Source organism: Gobius niger, assembly GCF_951799975.1.
Source record: "Gobius niger genome assembly, chromosome: 9".
Lineage (NCBI taxonomy): Eukaryota > Metazoa > Chordata > Actinopteri > Gobiiformes > Gobiidae > Gobius > Gobius niger.
Genome location: NC_136860.1, coordinates 4513546 through 4531822, shown reverse-complemented (window position 1 = coordinate 4531822; position 18277 = coordinate 4513546). Strand labels below are relative to the sequence as shown.

Sequence of the window (18277 nt, the reverse complement as noted above, 5' to 3'; positions counted from 1 at the left end):
AGGACACTCATAGCCAAAATGTATTACCCAGAACCTAACCCTTAATCCTAAACCCCTAACCCTAATCCTAATCCTAATCCTAACCCTAATCCTAACCCTAACCCCAATTTTAACCCAATTCTAGCCCTAACACCACATCTTGACCCTCAAACAGGCCTTCAAAGAAGTGACGGCCACCCAAAATGTCCTCACTCTGTTGGTTAAAAACTCAAACTGGTCCTCACAACATCTTAAATACAAGACCACACACAAACACACACACACACACACACACAAAATAGCAATGAAGACGCAAAATCAGGTGACAAAAAAGTGGAGAAAGTGCAACAAAAAAGCAACAAAACAGGTAACAAGAAAACAACTCGGCGACAACACAAGGACAAATCTTATACTCTGGCCTAGAAGCTGTAAACTCCAGCCGAGAAGCTTTTAGACTTGGGTAAAGCCGAACTGAAGAAGAATTATAGATTATGACAAAATCAAATAATAATTTGGATATTTTGACTAATATTAAAAGGTTTGTGCCTTATTTTCCCTCCTGTGATTGGTGAAAAGTGTCAGTTTCGTGCTAATAATAAGCATCGAGCCTCAAAACCACACGAGCAGGAAGTCCTTCTGACAAATCTGTCTGTCTCTGCAGAAACACGCAACAGGAAAGTGAAGCTGAACTGGAGAAAATGCACTTGATGAAGGCAGGGGTTAAGAGGTTAAATTTGCTCAATAATCCATCCATCCATCCATCTTCTACCACTTTTCCGTTTCCGGGTTGTGGGGGCAGCTGTTGGAGCTGCCCAAATCACATTGCACCAGCCCCTTATGGCTCCTCTTGCAGGTGGTGGGTCCACAGAAGGACGGCCTCACAATTAACCAGGCCTGTTGGTCTCTCACAAGGGGCTTCTGAACTGCTCATTGTCACCTAGGACCTGTTTGCCATGGGAGACCCTACCAGGGGCACGAAGCCCCCGAGAACAGTGCTCCCAGGATCATTCGGGTGCTCAAACCCCTCCACCACGTTAAGGTGGCGGTTCCAGGAGGGGCTCAATAATCTCTAATATTAATTCTCTGAATAAACTGTCCTCCATAGATTTGTTCAGGAAAGCTTCCACTTTCACGGTGCATCTAATGTAACACTGTGAGAATCTTAAAGGAACAGGCCACAGTTCTTCCACACTGTGATATGAGCTGAGACGAGTTCATGTGTACCTGTCTGGTCTTTGTGCCTGTGGAAGAGCTCAGTGGCTTTCAACTTCACCCTCATTTGGAGCTATAGGAATATACTGGGAGAGGCCAAACGCTAACAACATCTTTGGTCATTTGGCGTGACTGAGCGCACACAAAGACCAGACAGGTACACATCAACTCGTCTAAGCTCAGGCAAGACCATTATCTCAGTATGGAAAAATGATGAACTGTTTCTTTAATATAGAAGTTGCAGTTACTCATTGTTGAAATCTAACTTTAAGTTTGAGAGTGGAGAACTTTAACCGAGCGTTTCTCCTGTTCAGCTTTACCCAAATCTAAAAGCGTCTCGACTGGAGCTCACAGCCTATAGGACTTTTTTGTTGTGTTGTCACCGTGTTTTTGTCACTTTTTTTGTGTTTTTGTCTCTTTCTTGTCTCGTCTTTGTAGTTTTGTGTCCTGTTTTAGTAGTCTTTTTATTGTGTTTTTTTTAGCTTTCTTCATCTATTGTTTTTCTTGCTTTATTGTTGTGTTATACTGTTGCTTTTGTCACTCTTTTGTGGCTCTTTTTTTTGCTTTTTCATGACTTTTTAATGTCCTGCTTTTGTCGCTTCTTCATTGTGTTTTTGTCACTCCTTTGTTGCTTTTTTATAAATCACTTTTTTGGTTGTATTTCTGCTTTTTTCTGTTATAATTCTTCTTCTTTTTTTCTAAGACGTGAACATACGTATCAGATCATGAAAGTAATAAATAAATAAATAGATAAAATAGACAAATGCAAATAACAATACAACCAACCCCGGTCTCCCCCTAAGACTTTGTAAAGACAAAACTCTTCAGCAAAATTTGACCGAGGTTTGAAAAATTTACCTGACTGAGCAAAACCAATGTGATTTTTGGATTCAGCTCATCCTCATTGTTCTAAATCAGCGTCTCCTCTTGCCTCCACAGCCATGAGTTCTGTGCACGGAGCCAGAGTGAGCTGGAGTTTGGAGACAGGAGGAGCTACAGGTGAAGATCAAACTGACTCTGAACATTTAATGAACTGCAAAGACTGAAGGTTTGATGTTGTTCCTTCAGATGGAGCAGTGCCTCTCCTCTGCTTGACTCCCCCGCCTGTCCCGACACAGACAGAAGAGGAGCCGCCGTCCCCTGGTTTAGACCTGGAGTCAGACCTGGGCCCGGACCTGGTTCTTCCCCGGAGCAGCCCGGTGATCAGCAGGAGGGTCAGACCTGTCAGACTCTCACCGACGAGGAACAAGTAAGTGCGAGATTTCTATGTCTCATTTCAGATGTTTACTGAGGTGTTGTTCTCTTCAGTTCCAGCGGGGGCAGTGCAGAGCGAGGTGGAGCCCTCACAGTGAGGAGCTCAGAGGATCCAACTCCAGTCTGTGACCAGGAGGAAACCACGAGAGAAGTCCACACCAAGTCGGGTCAGAAGGGTTTGAATACAGCGCTATTTCAGAGATGCCTGTTTGAAATAAACTCATATTGTTTTTAAAGAGAACAAGAGAAGTCCCAGTGTGTCCGCAAAGATCGCAGAAGATGTTTTTAAGTCCACCTGTGAACTGGAGCAGGTCGGTCAGATTGTTTACATTGTTTTTGAGTCGATCTCTGCAATAATGTGGTCACCCGCAGGAGAACGTTCACTTCATCCTCGTGGACCTGGTGCTGGAGGTTCTGGAAGGAGCCAAGTGGAGACTGAGCTCAGAGGAGTGGACTTCAGAGAGGAGTTCTGACGAATGCGACGAAGAAGAGCAAACCCCGGGGCCAGAGCAGAGAGGATTCTGGGAAAAGGAGTCCGAACTGAAGACTCTCTCCGCCCTCTCCACGGACAGCGTCTTCGAAGGTAAATATGGAAGTCTAATGGATACAGACAGCCTCTTTAGAACTGCCCATATATGGTCATGCTCGAAGCAGCCAGAGGGAAAACAAAAGTGCTGATAGTGGCTGGAGAATCATGACTAATATGTTCCCTGGAGAATGGAGAAACTTCCATTCAGGGATTCCATCCATCCATCCATCCATTTTCTTCCGCTTGATCCGGGGCTGGGTCGCGAGGGCAGCAGTCTTAGCAGAGATGCCCAGACTTCCTGATCCACACACACCTCCTCCAGCTGTTCTGGGGGGACCCTGAGGCGACACCAGGCCAGCTCCGAGACATAGTCCCACCAGCGTGTCCTGGGTCTTCCACGAGGCCTCCTCCCAATAGGACATGCCTGGAGGCTCCTCAGCTGCTCCTTTCGACGTGAAGGAGCAGCGACTCTACTCCGAGCTCCTCCCGGGTAACTGAGCTCCTCACCAGATCTCGAAGGGTGCGCCCCACCCTGCGAAGGAATCATTTCAGCCGCTTGTATTCGCGACCTTGTCCTTTCGGTCATTACCCAAATCTCCTGACCATAGGTGAGGGTGATCAATCGGTAAATCGAGATTCAGGGATTATAATTTATAATTTCCACCTCATGAAAACAGTATGAAATCTTGAGGTTATACTGTGTTTGACCGGTAGATGGAGTATGGAGCCTGTTCAGATCTCAGAAAGGCTCCTCTTATTGTTTGTTGCAGATTGTTCAAAGACCAATATGGAACCACCAATAGACACTCCGTTAAAGTAAGTATCAGTATCAGCAGTAGGAGTATTTGTAGTTTCTGTAGTACTTTAATGTGTTTTTTATCGTCAGTGCGGAGAGGTTGGCGCAGCGGCTGGTGCAGTCGTTCAGGCAGAGCTGGTGTCCCTCTCAGCTGCACAGAGGGAAGCGGAGTCTGCGCAGCTCTCTACAGGAGGTCAGTAAAACACACTGTTGTTGGGACGACAGTGTTTCACAAACCCGCACGACAAGGTATTGATCTCAGCACTGATCGGTGACCACACTGTGTCCTTGGGAAAGACACTTCGCCCAATCCGATGTCGGCGTACGAGATTTTGTGGGGCGTTAACATAAAAATCCCAGGCCTTAAGACAATCGACACTACCAGACCAGACTGTTCTGATGTGGGGTCCCTGCAGCTGGTCAGGTCTAAGTTCAGCAACACTATGAACCTAAAGAATGAGATCAGCTGACGACGTGAACATCCTGAATGACCAGGTTATTCCATCAATGGGTTTCTTCTTCCCTGATGGTACGGGCATCAATCAGTCCATCAATGGTTTTGTATAGCCCAATATCACAACAGGAGTTTCCTCAAAGGCCTGCACCGACCATTAAGGCAGTAAAACAGAGCAGTAAATAAGACAATGTAAAGTTCAGGTGAATGAAGTATCCAGTGTGGGTGTCCCCTGTCCTTAGACTCTCCAGCACGGCAAGGAAAAACTCAAAAACCCAGTGGGAAAAACGAGAAACCTTGGGGAGAACCACAGAAGGAGAGATGGACTCCCATGGACGGACAGGCTATAAACCCAGGGCCGATGGGAGTCCCTCAGCAGACGGGCCAAGATCACAGAACGTCCAGGCCTTGGTGTCCAATTCCAGTATGGAGGGTTCCTCCGTTCAGCCGAGGCACTCCTCAGGAGACACCATGTGAATAGTAATGAACAGAATACAGATAAAAGAACTATTGTATCATAATAAGATGAAGTCTGCAGTGAGAAGAAGAGGATAGAGCTCAGAGAACCATACTTACTTAGCATATTCCAAGATGACAACGCCAGGATTCATCGGGCTCACGTTGTGAAAGAGTGATTCAGGGAGATGGATTGATCTTAACCCCATTGATCTTTGGGATGTGCTGGAGAAGGTTTTGCGCAGTGGTCACGCTCTTCCATCACCAATACAAGATGTGGGTGAAAAATGAATGCGATGCTAATCTATTTTTTCCACTCAGTAAGCCAGAAAAAAAAGCTTTACTTTCACAAATCTGTCCCCCGATGGCCCACCTGGTCCTACAGAGTAGTTCATCCTGGAAGAGTCTCATAAACCCATGTGAATGAAAGAATACTGGTGTATGACTGTGGATTTTGTTTTGGCAGTTACCAGGAGGAGCGTGTGTGGTGAGCTCAGACCTGAAGGAGCAGATCAGGAGAAGGACCAGGATGAGAGGAACCCGGAGCTGGACGCCCCCTAGTGTTCAGATCATACTCACTACGCACCACCACGTCAGGTACAGTACAAATGTTTCCTGCAGTGTTTAAAGGTGATATTTACAAATGTGCAAAAAGGCTCTACAGTTGAAGTTGTCGCCTTCACCTGCAGATGAGGCATCAGAAGAGCGATAACTAGGACTTGACTTGGAGAAGAACAAACCGCTAATCATAGACTGTGAAAAACATGGATGTAGCTATGAGGTGCTGAAGCCTAGCAGGAAATGACAGTAGGCTCCAAAGGTTCCTTGCTGTGAAACGTTTAAACTTTTTTGCCCCGTCATTATTGAACTCAGGGTTGTCATTCTGACTCTAAATACAGAGCTGGATCCAAAAACCCAGTCAGATTGTTAGCATGAATGAGCTTCAGTTAGCTCACGCTGTACTCTGTGAGGAAAGCCACCCTCACCCGTTTTTTATATTTTATTCATATTGTGTGTGTTTATAAGTCTCCGTTGTTAAAGGAACAGGTCACAGTTTTTCCATACTGTGACATGTTCTTACCTGAGCTTAGACGAGTTGATGCGTACCTGTCTGGTCTTTGTGCCCGTGGAAGAGCGTGGTAGCTTCCAACTTCTAATAGGAAATAATAGGAATATATTGGGAGAGGCTAAATGCTAGCAACATCTTTGGTCTTTGACTGAGGGCACACACAAAGACCAGACAGGTATGGTATGGAAAAACGGTGGCCTGTTCCTTTAATCATCAAGAAAACTGGTTCAATACTGCCACGGGATTGGCCCAAACCACTTGTGGGGCGAGTTCAAACATATCAGTGGGAGCAGCACCAGATGGATTCTCAAGTGTTTGTAAACTCACAAATGCGCCAGAATCTAACAACCTTTTGTAAAATGTTGTAAATCCACAATTGTCATCAGTAAAACCAATTATAATAACTAGAAATAAGTAAGTAAGTAAGTAAACTTTATTTGTATAGCGCCTTTCACAGACACAGAGTCACAAAGCGCTTCACAGTGTTAAAACATAATTATAAAACAGCATATTCATTGCAATAATTCAAAATTCAAAATTCAGTAATCATGATACAAGTGGTGTCAGTATTGCATCAACCGGACTCAAATGCTTTCTCAAACAGATGAGTTTTTAGGTGCTTTTTGAAGGTAGCTGCTGACTCCAATGAGCGCAAGTCAAGAGGAAGTTTATTCCAAAGTCGGGGCGCTACAGCTTTGAAGGAGCGGTCTCCACGGGTTTTAAAGTGTGTTCGTGGAACCATCAACAGGTTCTGCCCAGAGGACCTCAGGTTCCAAGACGTACTATAGGGTTTAAGTAGGTCAGCAATATAAGTGGGCGCCTGGCCGTGTAGAGCTCGAAAGGTCAGCACCAAGATTTTAAACTGAACCCGATGTTCAATAGGGAGCCAGTGCAAGGACTTCAACACAGGTGTGATGTGGGCTCTTCTGTAATGCTCGCTGTTGTTGTGTCCAGGCGCAGTGAAGTCGTGGCGTCTCAGCAGTTCCTGTGCGCCGGCTGTGGCACCGAGCTGGAGGCCAGTGAGTGACATCAGTAACATTCACTTCAATATTTGCTCTTCGTACACATGAAGTGACTCTCTCTCTCTCTATCTCTCTCTCTCTCTCTCTCTCTCTCTCTCTCTCTCTCTTTGCTGCAGGATACATTAAGAAACTGCGCTACTGTGAATACCTGGGCAGGTGAGTGCGGGGCAGCAGTTTTTGATCGTGATGGTAATAATAGACTCACTTTCGTGTTTCAGGTATTTCTGCGATTGCTGCCACAGTGGAGCTGAGGCCGTGATTCCCGCCAGAGTTCTCTCATCGTGGGATTTCAACAGGTGAGACCGTTTTTTATCATCGATTAAGCAAAGCAGGCTCACAATGAAGGTGAGACGCTGCAGGTGAAGGGAGACTTTTTAAACTTAGAGATATCAATTTGAAACTTTTGCTATAGATTACTGACTGACTGAAAAATATCTAAGCCTAAAAATGCCCAAAATTTCACACAATGACAAAATTTGAATCATGGATTGAGCCAGGTTGAAAAGAGTGGTTTTATTTTGTGACATATTAGTTACAAAGCTTCTTCTGAGGGATTTTTTATCGTATTTAGTTTTAAAATAAGCTTTTTACTAGTGTTGTCATCTGTAAAAATACAAAATTTACCTTGATTTTTGACATTCAAAACTCAATAAAACAGGTAAGGAATAAGGAAGAATGTAAATGCCTCTTGATTTCCATTACATCTATGGGGAAATATTGAACTTGTGCAATAATAACCAGGAGTAGGGGAAAGCTGCTGACCCGGAGCTGAGCCCGATCTACCATGAAGCGAATCCACCGTGATAGTACGCCCTCTGCTGGATAAGGCGGATCTAGAACGATCAGCTTTTAGGAAGGTTGATAACATAATTTATTAAAAAATAATACCTTTGTAGATCTGCTTCTACCAGCAGAGGGCGCACTATCAGGGCAGATCCGCCTCACGTTGTGGATCTGTTTCGGCTCCGGGTCTGCAGCTTTCATTATTGATAACAAGGGCAACACCTCCTTTGCTCTGCTCGATCCCGTCAGATCTCGGACGCTAAGCAGAAAGGACCTGGTCGATACTTGGATGGGAGACAGTTTGGGAAAACCTGGGTGAATGTAATGTGTGAGGGAGTGAGTGAGTGGTTGGCACACATGGCACAGACTGGTTGCCTCGCCAGTCTACCCCAGGGCAGCTGTGGCTACAATAGTAACTTACCACCACTGAGTATGGAGTGAATGAATAATGACGACAGTGCGACGCTTTGAGAAAGAGTTTGTAGACACCAAATTAAGAGATGAAATTGGCCCAAGAAAAAATGATCCAAACTAGACTCCAGCATCTGTAGCTGTGAAGATCATTTTAACATATGAAAGCTCTTTGTCATGGCGGTATCAGTGTCTGACTAGGCAAGGCAAGTTTATTTGTAGAGCACAATTCATACACAAGGCAATTCAAAGTGCTTCACAGTTGCATAAATTACAAGGAAACAGATCAAATTTAAAAAACATCAACATAAAAATGAATCAATTGTAAACCTATTATATTATTGTATAGCCTATTGTCTCTTGTAAACCTTGTGCACACGCAGGTATCCCGTGAGTGACTTCTCGAAGCAGCTGTTGGACGGGGTTTGGTCTGAGCCGCTGTTCGCTCTGTCCGCTGTGGGGTTCACTCTGCACAGACAGGCCCGAGACCTGCACAGGTTCATAGTAAGTGCACCAGTACATCCTAAAGACCAGTGGACTCTTTAATGTTCCTTTTGCTGGTTTCAGGAGCTGCACAGTGAGCTGATGGGACTCCAGAAGCTGCTGAGGAAGTGCAGATGTTCTGACGGGTAAACAAAACTATCACGAGACTAATACTTCAATAGAAAAGGAATGTACAGACTGAGCAACATTAGGGGTTACAACTTATTTTACATGAATCCCCCTGAAGATACGTTCATACCTGTGTGTCAGAGTGAGAGCTTTAGTTCTTTCTCTTTTCCCTCTCAGGGCGTTGAAGGAGTTGGAGGTTCTTCCCGCTCACCTGACGCTGCAGCCTCCTCTCGTCTCTTTGGATGATCTGTTCAGACTGAAGAAGGGTCTGCTCCTGCCTCAGACCAGAGCCGCGCTCCAGTCCGCCCTGCAGCACGCACTGCACTGCCAGGTCTGTAGGGGGCGCTACACAGGGGTTTGCCGGTCACTATGAAGTGCCACACAGGAGTCATATCCATTTAGAAAGTGGAAAGAAGTCTCGCTCTTGTGCGCCATGCCTGGGTTGTTTGTTATTTAGGGCAGTGGTTCCAGACCTTTTTAGTCCCAGGTAACTTTTGAAGCATTCATTTATATTACTCAGTGTTGGACAAGTTACTTTAAAATGATAATATATTCTATGTTTTACAAATCCAATATATTTCAATCACATAGTACTGTTTAAAAATGTAGCTGAGTTACAGTACTTTGAGTTACTTCTGAGATGGGTGAGGAACATGCTTCTGTCCTTATGGCGGGGAGTTGATATTGCTGTAATGCCGCCCCCTGGTGGCCAGGGGCGACTCCAAGAGACACTTGGGAACATAGATTCTAATGGGACTTCAAACGTCCCAAGAAAGGTTTAAAAGCCTGGCTCCAAAGAGTTTTTCTTTTTCTAAAAATCGCTAGACCCATGTGTCCACACTGGGGGAGGTGAAATGTTTTTAACCACCATCAATCAAGCTTGAGTGCAGGGCTTCCCGCCTTTTAAGGAACAGGCTGCGTAGGAGGAGATAGAGCGGCCATTAAGGTTCACACACGACTCGGGAACCTTTTTCAATGAATGGGGCTGAATGGGACCCGCTCATCTTTATTGTATTATATCTATGCTTTTGAGTTACTTTAGGCAAAATGTAAACGGAAAATAATAATAGTAATTGTAATAGTAATAATGCCACTGAGAAAAAGAGCAGTCAAAGATTTCCTTTTTCTTTTTCTTTCCCCATTCTCTCGTGTTTTGTTTTTGTGGCATTATCCACAGACAACTGCAGATCTTATTCACCAACTTACAGCTTGATTTGGTGCTGCATTTAATTTGGGGAGAGTTTGGCTCTTTTTTTCTAATGTATTACTGTATTTTGTGAACAAAGTGAGCTACTTCACATAGATCGATTTGTGTTTAGTGGAGTGTTTTGTTCAAAATGTAGCTAAAATACTCTAAAAGTCAAAGCTTTTACTGACAAACACGGACTTTTCTTTGAAAGTGGCTGAAAGTCCAAGTGCCCCCTCGAAAGTGTGGAAGTACCCCCTGGGAGACACGTGCTGCTCGCAAACGACATGGGACGGCAAATAAACAAATCTGTTTGCACAAGGTCCGTTTGAGTTTGGCATGAGCAGGAACAAGAACGAGACTGATATTAAAATGAGAGTATTAAAATTCAGAGGGGTATTTTCTGCCTCCGCCTACATTTTGATTTGGCATATTACCCAATAATGTCATTTAAAAGTCAAACTCTGAGCCTTTGTCCCTGAAGAGGAACTGAAAGGTCAATGGGATTTCAATTTAGCATGATGGAAACAGATGGTAACTACAAACTAAGAATAACAGGGATGGATCCACTTTTACAGTTCTGTTTCCATATTATATCCACCAGGAAAATCAAAAGTCTTCAAAATGCCTTCATCTCTTTCTAACTCGCCCTCCCTCTGCTTCAGTGGTGTCGGGCTCAGGGATTCATCTGCGGGTTCTGCAAAGACCGAAACGTCATCTTCTCGTTTCAGAGGGACATTTGTAAACGCTGTCCAGGTAAAAGTCTTCTCCTCCTCCTCCTCCTCCTCCTCCTCCTCCTCCTCCTCCTCCTCCTCCTCCTCCTCCTCCTCCTCCCCCTCCTCCTTCTCCACCTCCTCTTCCTCCTCCTCCCCCTCCTCCCGCTCCCCCTCCTCCTCTTCTGCTCCGCCCCCTCCTCACTCTCCTCCTCCCCACCTCTTCCTCCTCCTCCTCTCCACCTCCACCTCCTCCTCATCCTCCCCCTTCTCCTCCTCCTCCTCCCCCTCCTCCTCCTCCTCACCTCATCCTCCCCCTTCTCCTCCTCCTCCTCCCCTGCTCCTCCTCCACCTCCCCCTCCTCCTCCCCCTCCTCCCCCCTCCACCTCCTCCTCATCCTCCCCCTTCTCCTCCACCTCCTCCCCCCTCCACCTCCTCCCCCTCCTCCTCCTCCTCTCCACCTCCACCTCCTCCTCCTCCTCCCCCTCCTCCTCACCCCTGCCAGTGTTTGAAATAACCTCAGTTGTCTGTGTGTTTCCAGGCTGTAAGAGGTCCTTCCATAAGCTCTGTTTTGTGGATAAGACGTGTCCAAACTGTGCGGGCGCCAGATCCAAACGTAAACATCAGGACGGATCCAGGAAGTGACACATCGCCTTCTCTAAACAGGGGGAAAATCTTCTATGATTTTGCAATAGATTCCATATTAAATGTCAGCTCGCTTCAGTTTGGAGAAGTAACATTTTCCGCTCACAGTCACTGACCTTTGATGTTGATTGAAAAAAGACTGAAATGTGTCAAATGTAAAAATGTATTAAAGTTTCTATTTCCGTTTTGATTGGGCTCATTTACTCATTTTGCACAGGAGCAAACACTTAAAGGAATAGGCCACCGTTTTTACACACTGAGATATGTTCTTACCTTAGCTTTGACGAGTTCTTTAGGACCTGTCTGGTCTTCCCCCGTGCCTTCTATCACGTAAACACAGCGCAGACGGCGTTAGCATTTAGCCTCTCCCTCTCTCCTCTATAGCTCCAAAACAGGTCAAGATAGAAGCTACCAAGCTCTTCCACGTTTTCCCTATTTAAATATGGTTACGTGAAGTGTTCCACTACAAAGTATAATTACACAAAATTAAACAATGTCGATTTTCTAAGCGGATAAAAGGGAGAACTACAATGTAAGGCTTAGTAATACCAGGAGTAGTTTGGCATCCGCACAGTAAAGTGAAGATTACTGCGCAGTAAAGTGAAGATTACAAACTACAATCTTTGTCTCCACTGTGAGTTCAACACTGTCCAGCTCCTGAATATATCGATCCTGCTCTAATGCCAGTATTAAAGAGGGGGTGTTATGCAAAATCGACTTTTTCAAGCTTTACATCATGTTATTATGTCATTCCCTCATTAAAAACATGCCTGAAGTGTTGCCTTGGCACATTCACGTATTTTTGAGTAATCTGTAAAAACTCTGATGGCAGCCATTATAGGGATAGCTTTGCCTGAGTCCTCCTAGGAACGCCCCCACCTCCTGGAGACGCCTCCGAGCTTTCGTCACCAGCCGAGTAACCGACCACTGCTACTCAGCAGAACCCCCTCCCCACTGATGCCACAGACAGCGTGTGGAGGGGGCGTGTCGGAAAGGCTCAGAGGTTCTTAAAAAGACAGAGGCCTATTTCAAGACATTCGCTAAAGCCATTTTGAGAGAGCAATTTTATACAAGGCAGTTATTCTAATTTACTGCATTTACAGACCAACAGAAGGTTTGGTCATCATTGTAGTGTGCTATAGACTGGTGCTATGTGATTGAAAAAAGCATCATACCCCCTCTTTAAAGAGGGCGGGGCAAACTCCACGCTGCGCCCCCCACACCCACCACTGCCCACAGCACCGGAGGAAATGATTCCAGTCTGGTACGGTCTGTAGGAAGTACCACAGCTGTAACACTGCTCCAGGTCTGAAGCTGAAGATTTCACAGAGCGCCCCCTGTCTGCACAAAAGTCTGGTCTACTACAGTCTGCATTACAAACACAAGATCGAAGTCACCTCATGATGGATTTTATCATGTGACTTTTCATTGTTACTGGGGCCATTTTGAGAACTACAATACTCAATACACTACAATACTACAATATTCAGCATGTCTCAGATCGAGGGCAGTGCCTAACAGCTCTAAATAATAGCTCCTGCGCCGCCACTTTCACCTCAGTTATTGACGCTGATGGAAAAGACCATAAACTTGATGTGACTTTATTTATACATATAGAGTTCATAACCGTGTCAAATCCTTCACAATATGACGGTTTAAAAGCAAATTCCACCACATCGTAAAGACTCCGCCCATGTTTCCAGGTGTCTCCCTTTCCTGCCGCGTATCAGACTTATCTTAATAATGAATGACCGTTTAGGCCCAGGCTGTAGCTGTGCAGTTATCAACGTCTCGTGTTTGTCCAGTGAAAAGGTGGAGTTGGGACTTTGAGCCGTCACACCCGCCGTCGCTGTAGAGCTACATCAATAAACAAATATTAAACTCTGTGTTACTGCGGCGTCACGGAGGTCACTGTAAACTATATTTGATTATGATCACGTTGAAATAAAACCAAAGTGCTACAGTGACAAAAAAATTACAAAGCAGTTCACTGTATTCAGTTACTATAGTGACACAAAGACAATGTACAGGACAGACAGGAAGTGACATAGATAGACATTCTGGTTATGAAATTGTCCCTGTTACAGAGCATGGTGTCCTGCACTGGTCAGCTCCTCCACCTTCCACTTCCTCATGTGTGGCTTAGCTGCGAATCTTGCCCAGATACCTCCTCGTTTGTCCCTGTTTTGCTTCCTGTTGTGACGCCTCCTCTGTGCTGCAGGTGCGGGGGCTCTCGGTGCCTCTTCAGTGTCTCACATGCTGCTTTACACCTTTAGATCATCAGCTGTTTGTTTAGTTTTATAAACGCTGTTTCCTTCAAGGCCAGTAAAGACTCTCTGCAGTAAAAGATTCGCTGAAAAGAACTGAAAAAACATGACCAAGATGCACAAAAGCCTCTTGTAAAACAATGTGGAACACACTAAGTGCAAAAGCGGAGTTAACATGTTGTAAATAATAATAATAATGTAAATAGTGACGTTCCAAGGCATTTGTCCAAGTGGCAGGCCATACATTCACCAGCTGCCCAGGGGCGGATCTAGAGGGGTGGCACCAAGGTCTTGCCACCCCATTGTCATGTGACGTCTCACATCTGCTCTAGAAGCTTAATTTAGCCTCACAGCTAGGTCTCGGGTTGGATTCCCACCCGGACGAAGCCTTTCTGTGTGGAGTTTGCATGTTCTCCCCGAGTCTGTGTAGGTCTCCTCCGGGTACTCCGGAGGAAAGTACCTTCACAATGGATTCCCCTGTGTGGCCAGGACTCCCCTGAAAAAGAGATTCTTAATCTCAGTGGGTCTATCCTGGTTAAATAAAGGTCAATAATAAAATGGAAGCTCCTTTGGTGCTTACAGAGGCTCACTCTCAGGCAGTACTGACTGACTGTGGTTCCCAAGATGTTTTTTTTTACCTGAGTTCGAAACCTCCAATTATATTACAGAAAATGCTACTATTTGTGTTTAATTTTGGGAGGCTCAGCTGCAAGTGACAAAGTGGGTTTGTCCCATTATTTACTTTGGACACTTTGCCATTCGTTTGCCATTGAGAAGTTCCATTTTGTTTGAAAGAACACATTTTGCCTGATGAGAGTTATATGTTTGTTAAGTCTGCTCATTTCGATCACTCGTGGCCTTGCCTTGTGATCAAACAAAACTTGACATTGTTAAACGTGGACCCCAGAGATTCTCCCTGACCCTGTTTGCCACCCCATGATTTTTTTTCTAGATCCGCCCCTGCCTTTAAATGTGTGGGCATTTGGAGAGCTTTATGTTGAAGCATGGCAGATTTGTGCAGGAACTCATTTTCATATGAAGAGAATGGATGGAAATGGTAATGGTAAAGCAAAAACACCCATAATGAAATGAATGCTTATAAACTGTTACGCTGTGTGTCTTTATCATTTTACTATGTTTTGTTTTTATATGAACTATTTTGTTTTAATCTCTCCTTTCTCCGTAATATCGCAACACGTCCTAAATAAGGCGTCAGTGTGTCATATCTGTAAATCTATACGACTCTATAGTTAACTATTACACACCCAAACACAGACAGGGAGACCACACCCCAAAGCATCATGGGACTTCCCTGTGGAGGTGGATGTCGCGTTTATAAGGAAGGGAGACAGACTCTGCCGTTCACTGGATCCGACCGAACAAACGGTGAGTCTGAACACGGCCGTACAAACACTTAAAACTGATTTAAAGTTGGATAATAATGAGGTGTTTCTCATTTTCAGGATCCAGTTTGATCCGACATGTACCCGAATCAAGGTAAGAATGATTCGTGTGATTATGTTCATTTAATCCAGTTCTGTGGTAAGAAATGGAAGTTAATGAAAGTGTTTTGCTTCAATGTTAGAGACAATGTTGTAAAGACGAGACGCTGCAGGTGAATTACTGCACATTACTGATAAGAAAATGTGTTGCAAGTTTTATGTCTTATATCAAATAGGCCATTTATTAGTGGGAAAATAATAATATTGTTACTATTATTTGTTGTTGTTTCCCAGTTAAGAAACCAAATTTGGCCCAAAACCTGAAAGTAGAAAAACAAGATGGACTTTTATCAGTTAATTCATTTTTCCTCGTCTTTGATCGTGTAGTTTGTTGCATATTTTCCAAATCTCTGAGTGGGTGAAGGTGTGGCGTTATCTAAGTATTGAGTTCACCCGAGCTCTCCACAGTTAAACATTAGCGTTTGCAAAAGGCGTTTGCCACGAGCATAAAACACAAAGGCTGGGATTTCAGTTTCCCCATCGCCACCTGGTTTATTTCTGCTTTGTTGTAAATAACATCACCTTATTATGTAAGTGCTTTACATCTTATACTTTCATCATTTATGCTGTAGAAGCGTCATAGGATTGTAGTAAACTTGATGAAATCAGGAAAACAAGACACAAATCTGGCAGAAAATACATTTCCCGCACAATAAAGGGACTAAAATGAAACATATGAATGAACGTCTCAGACATTGTAAATATGTTTCATTTTAATATTACCCAGGTAAAATACTGCATGAAAAAACTACTGGCAAAAGTACAATAACTTCAAGTGACTTAAAGGGACAACACGGAGTTTAAAAATGTTAAAACTAAGTACTTTCCTCCCCCTACATGTTCCAGCCATGTCCTAATGTGTAAAATCGGCTCTAAAATCCTGCACTGTCACTCAAAAAGTTCATGCACGAGCTTAACATAGAAGCTGCAGTTACACATATGACCTGAGGTGGCAGTAGTGAATATAAAATGGTCACCTTGCATCTAGTCTCTTTAAAGGTGCACCATGCATTCATGTAAATAGATATTATTGATTGACTGCGGAATTCTTCCGCAGTCAATTATTGGTTTTCATGTTCTTTATTATTATTCCTCTTCCATCTTTTTCCCGATTTTCTCCAGCTTTCAGCACCTTCATGCTTTGTGCAATTTATGCAAGTTATGCATCAAAACGTTCCGCATGTTGAGGAGAAGGGTGCTATTACTTTTGGGGCTTCTGCAATTTACGTTTTTTCCGCAATCGGCCAAAATGTTGGAGATTTTTCCCATTGACTTATAATGGGGCTGCCGCAAATCCATGCTTTTCTGCACTTTTTTCTGCATTTTATGCCATTTCTGCACTTTGTGCATGTTCAGCTTATGCAACAAAATTGGCATTCTGCAGTTTTCCATTTTTTTAATACAGGAGTTTGAAATGTTTGCATTGGTGTGTATGGGGGAATCCAGCCAATGGGGAGACTCCAGGCCTTTCAGCCATTTGTGCAGCTTCTGCCAATCAAGCACTGAGGCCATTTCAACAGTTTGACCAGTTTATGGAATATAAAAGTTTATGCAATATTAATAATTTATGCAAAGTAACCACTTTATGCATTTTAAAGCGTTTATGCAACTTAAGAGTTTATGCCATTTAGGATTTATGAATTTTAAAGAGTTTATGCAATTTACATAATTTATGCAAATTAACCCATTCATGCATTTTACCATTTTATGCAGTTTATACAGTTTATGCAACATGACATTTTATGCATTTTGCCAGTTTATGCAAATTAACCCATTCATGCATTTTACCATTTTGTGCAGTTTATACAATTTATGCAACATGACATTTTACGCATTTTACCAGTTTATGCAAATTAAGCAATTTATGCAATTTGAACAGTTTATGCAATTTCTGCATTTGCTTCCCGCAATTCCGCAGTCAATCGCAATGGCGCAGCCATTGCATTTCTAGTTGATATTATTGTGTATTTGACCTTTCAGTGACCCAGTGGGTGTTTGGGTGGTTTGCATAGTGCCTTTACTAACCATCCCGATGGCCTGTAGGACGCTCCAGAATATTTTTCTGGTTTCTGGGGGGGTTTTCTGCTGATTAAACCGTCTCCATGGTTACGTACACATTCCATTCTGAAAACCTACCAGAAACCTAAAAAAATCTGAATTTTTTTTTATCCTGAAGCATCATAAGAACCACCGAGATGGAAAGTAAAGGCGCCATGTTAACCACCCATACAAATACACAATAACATCAAGAATGTCTCTTAAAGGGACTAGATGCAAGTTGACCATTTTATGCTCACTACTGCCACCTCAGGTCATACATGTAACTGCACCTTCTATATTAAGCTCATATGACGGCACTTCGGACTTAGCTTCAGTACGGCCTCACTCTTTATTGAAACAGCTGCACAGCAAAGGGGAGCAAGAGGAAGGGGTTGGGTGGGACTTAGAGTGAGATCACTTGAATAACCAGGAAGTGAAACTACTGGATGTTTAGTTTCAGCTGTCTTAGATCAAAGTGTAAAATAAATGTGTTTGAGATTTTACCTGTAAAAAGCCTCTCAGTCCAGCCCTCTGTTCCTCAGGTTACCCCGGGGGCTACCCTCCGCAGCAGCCGGGCGCGTACCCTCCTGGTCAGTACCCCCCAGGACAGTGTCCCCCAGGAGGGCACCCCCCGAACCCCCACGGACCTCACCCAGGCCAGCCCGGGTATCCTGCGCACCCGGGGGGTCACGGCTACCCGGCCGGAGGTCACGCATACCCCCCTGGTGCTGGGTATCCCGGGGGCCCTGCAGTCTGCCCCCCTAACATGCACGGGCACGGGCACGGCCACCACGGGCACAAGAAGAAGAAGAAGCATAAGCACGGGCACAATCACGCGCACTGCCACAAGAAAGGGAAGAAAGGGCACGGGGTGAGATTTCAGATTATGATTCCTTATTCCTTTATTCGACCTTATTTGTTCTTTTATTGTGACTATAGGGCCTCAAATGTATTTCCGGTGATGCAGTACGATGATAAAACTTTTCTTCATTTCAAACTTGTCCTTATTCTGTGTTTTGTCTCTCGTTGTGTTCCAGTCGTCCAGCAGTTCTTGCAGCAGCAGCAGCAGTGACTCAGACTGAAGATTTGGACGTGAAAACTCCATTGTTTAGATACAAAATCCATCTGCTTTTCTTCATTTAAAACTCCTTTGTCAGCACGGTTTAATGCATTATCTTCACGGTCTGTTAAATAAAGATTACTGATGTTGAACCGTTTTCCTCATTGTCATTCCTAGAACCAGAAATGCAGAACACTTTATAAAGGTAATGTTAATACAGAAATAAATTGGTTCTAAATTAGGAATTGCTTAAAGGGGCATTACATAACTTTCTATGCAAAAAAAAA

The 18277-nt window shown here is 44.1% G+C and overlaps 2 protein-coding genes across 2 annotated transcripts; both read left to right on the top strand.

The window, feature by feature from the left end:
* Positions 1-2132: 2132 nt before the first annotated feature.
* rubcnl (rubicon like autophagy enhancer) lies at positions 2133-11236 on the top strand (the record flags this gene model as incomplete). The annotated part of the gene is made up of 15 exons (XM_079563745.1): positions 2133-2190; positions 2260-2440; positions 2500-2612; positions 2683-2756; positions 2818-3028; positions 3745-3790; positions 3861-3963; positions 5147-5277; positions 6704-6768; positions 6888-6927; positions 6990-7067; positions 8349-8469; positions 8533-8594; positions 8755-8908; positions 11018-11236. 15 exons carry the CDS (start codon positions 2133-2135, stop codon positions 11234-11236), a joined length of 1656 nt encoding a protein of 551 aa, XP_079419871.1.
* A 3633-nt stretch (positions 11237-14869) lies between these two features.
* LOC306968398 (uncharacterized protein) lies at positions 14870-18103 on the top strand (the record flags this gene model as incomplete). Its single annotated transcript, XM_079563744.1, has 3 exons — positions 14870-14885; positions 17473-17801; positions 17968-18103. 3 exons carry the CDS (start codon positions 14870-14872, stop codon positions 18010-18012), a joined length of 390 nt encoding a protein of 129 aa, XP_079419870.1. The 3' UTR covers positions 18013-18103.
* Positions 18104-18277: the final 174 nt, after the last annotated feature.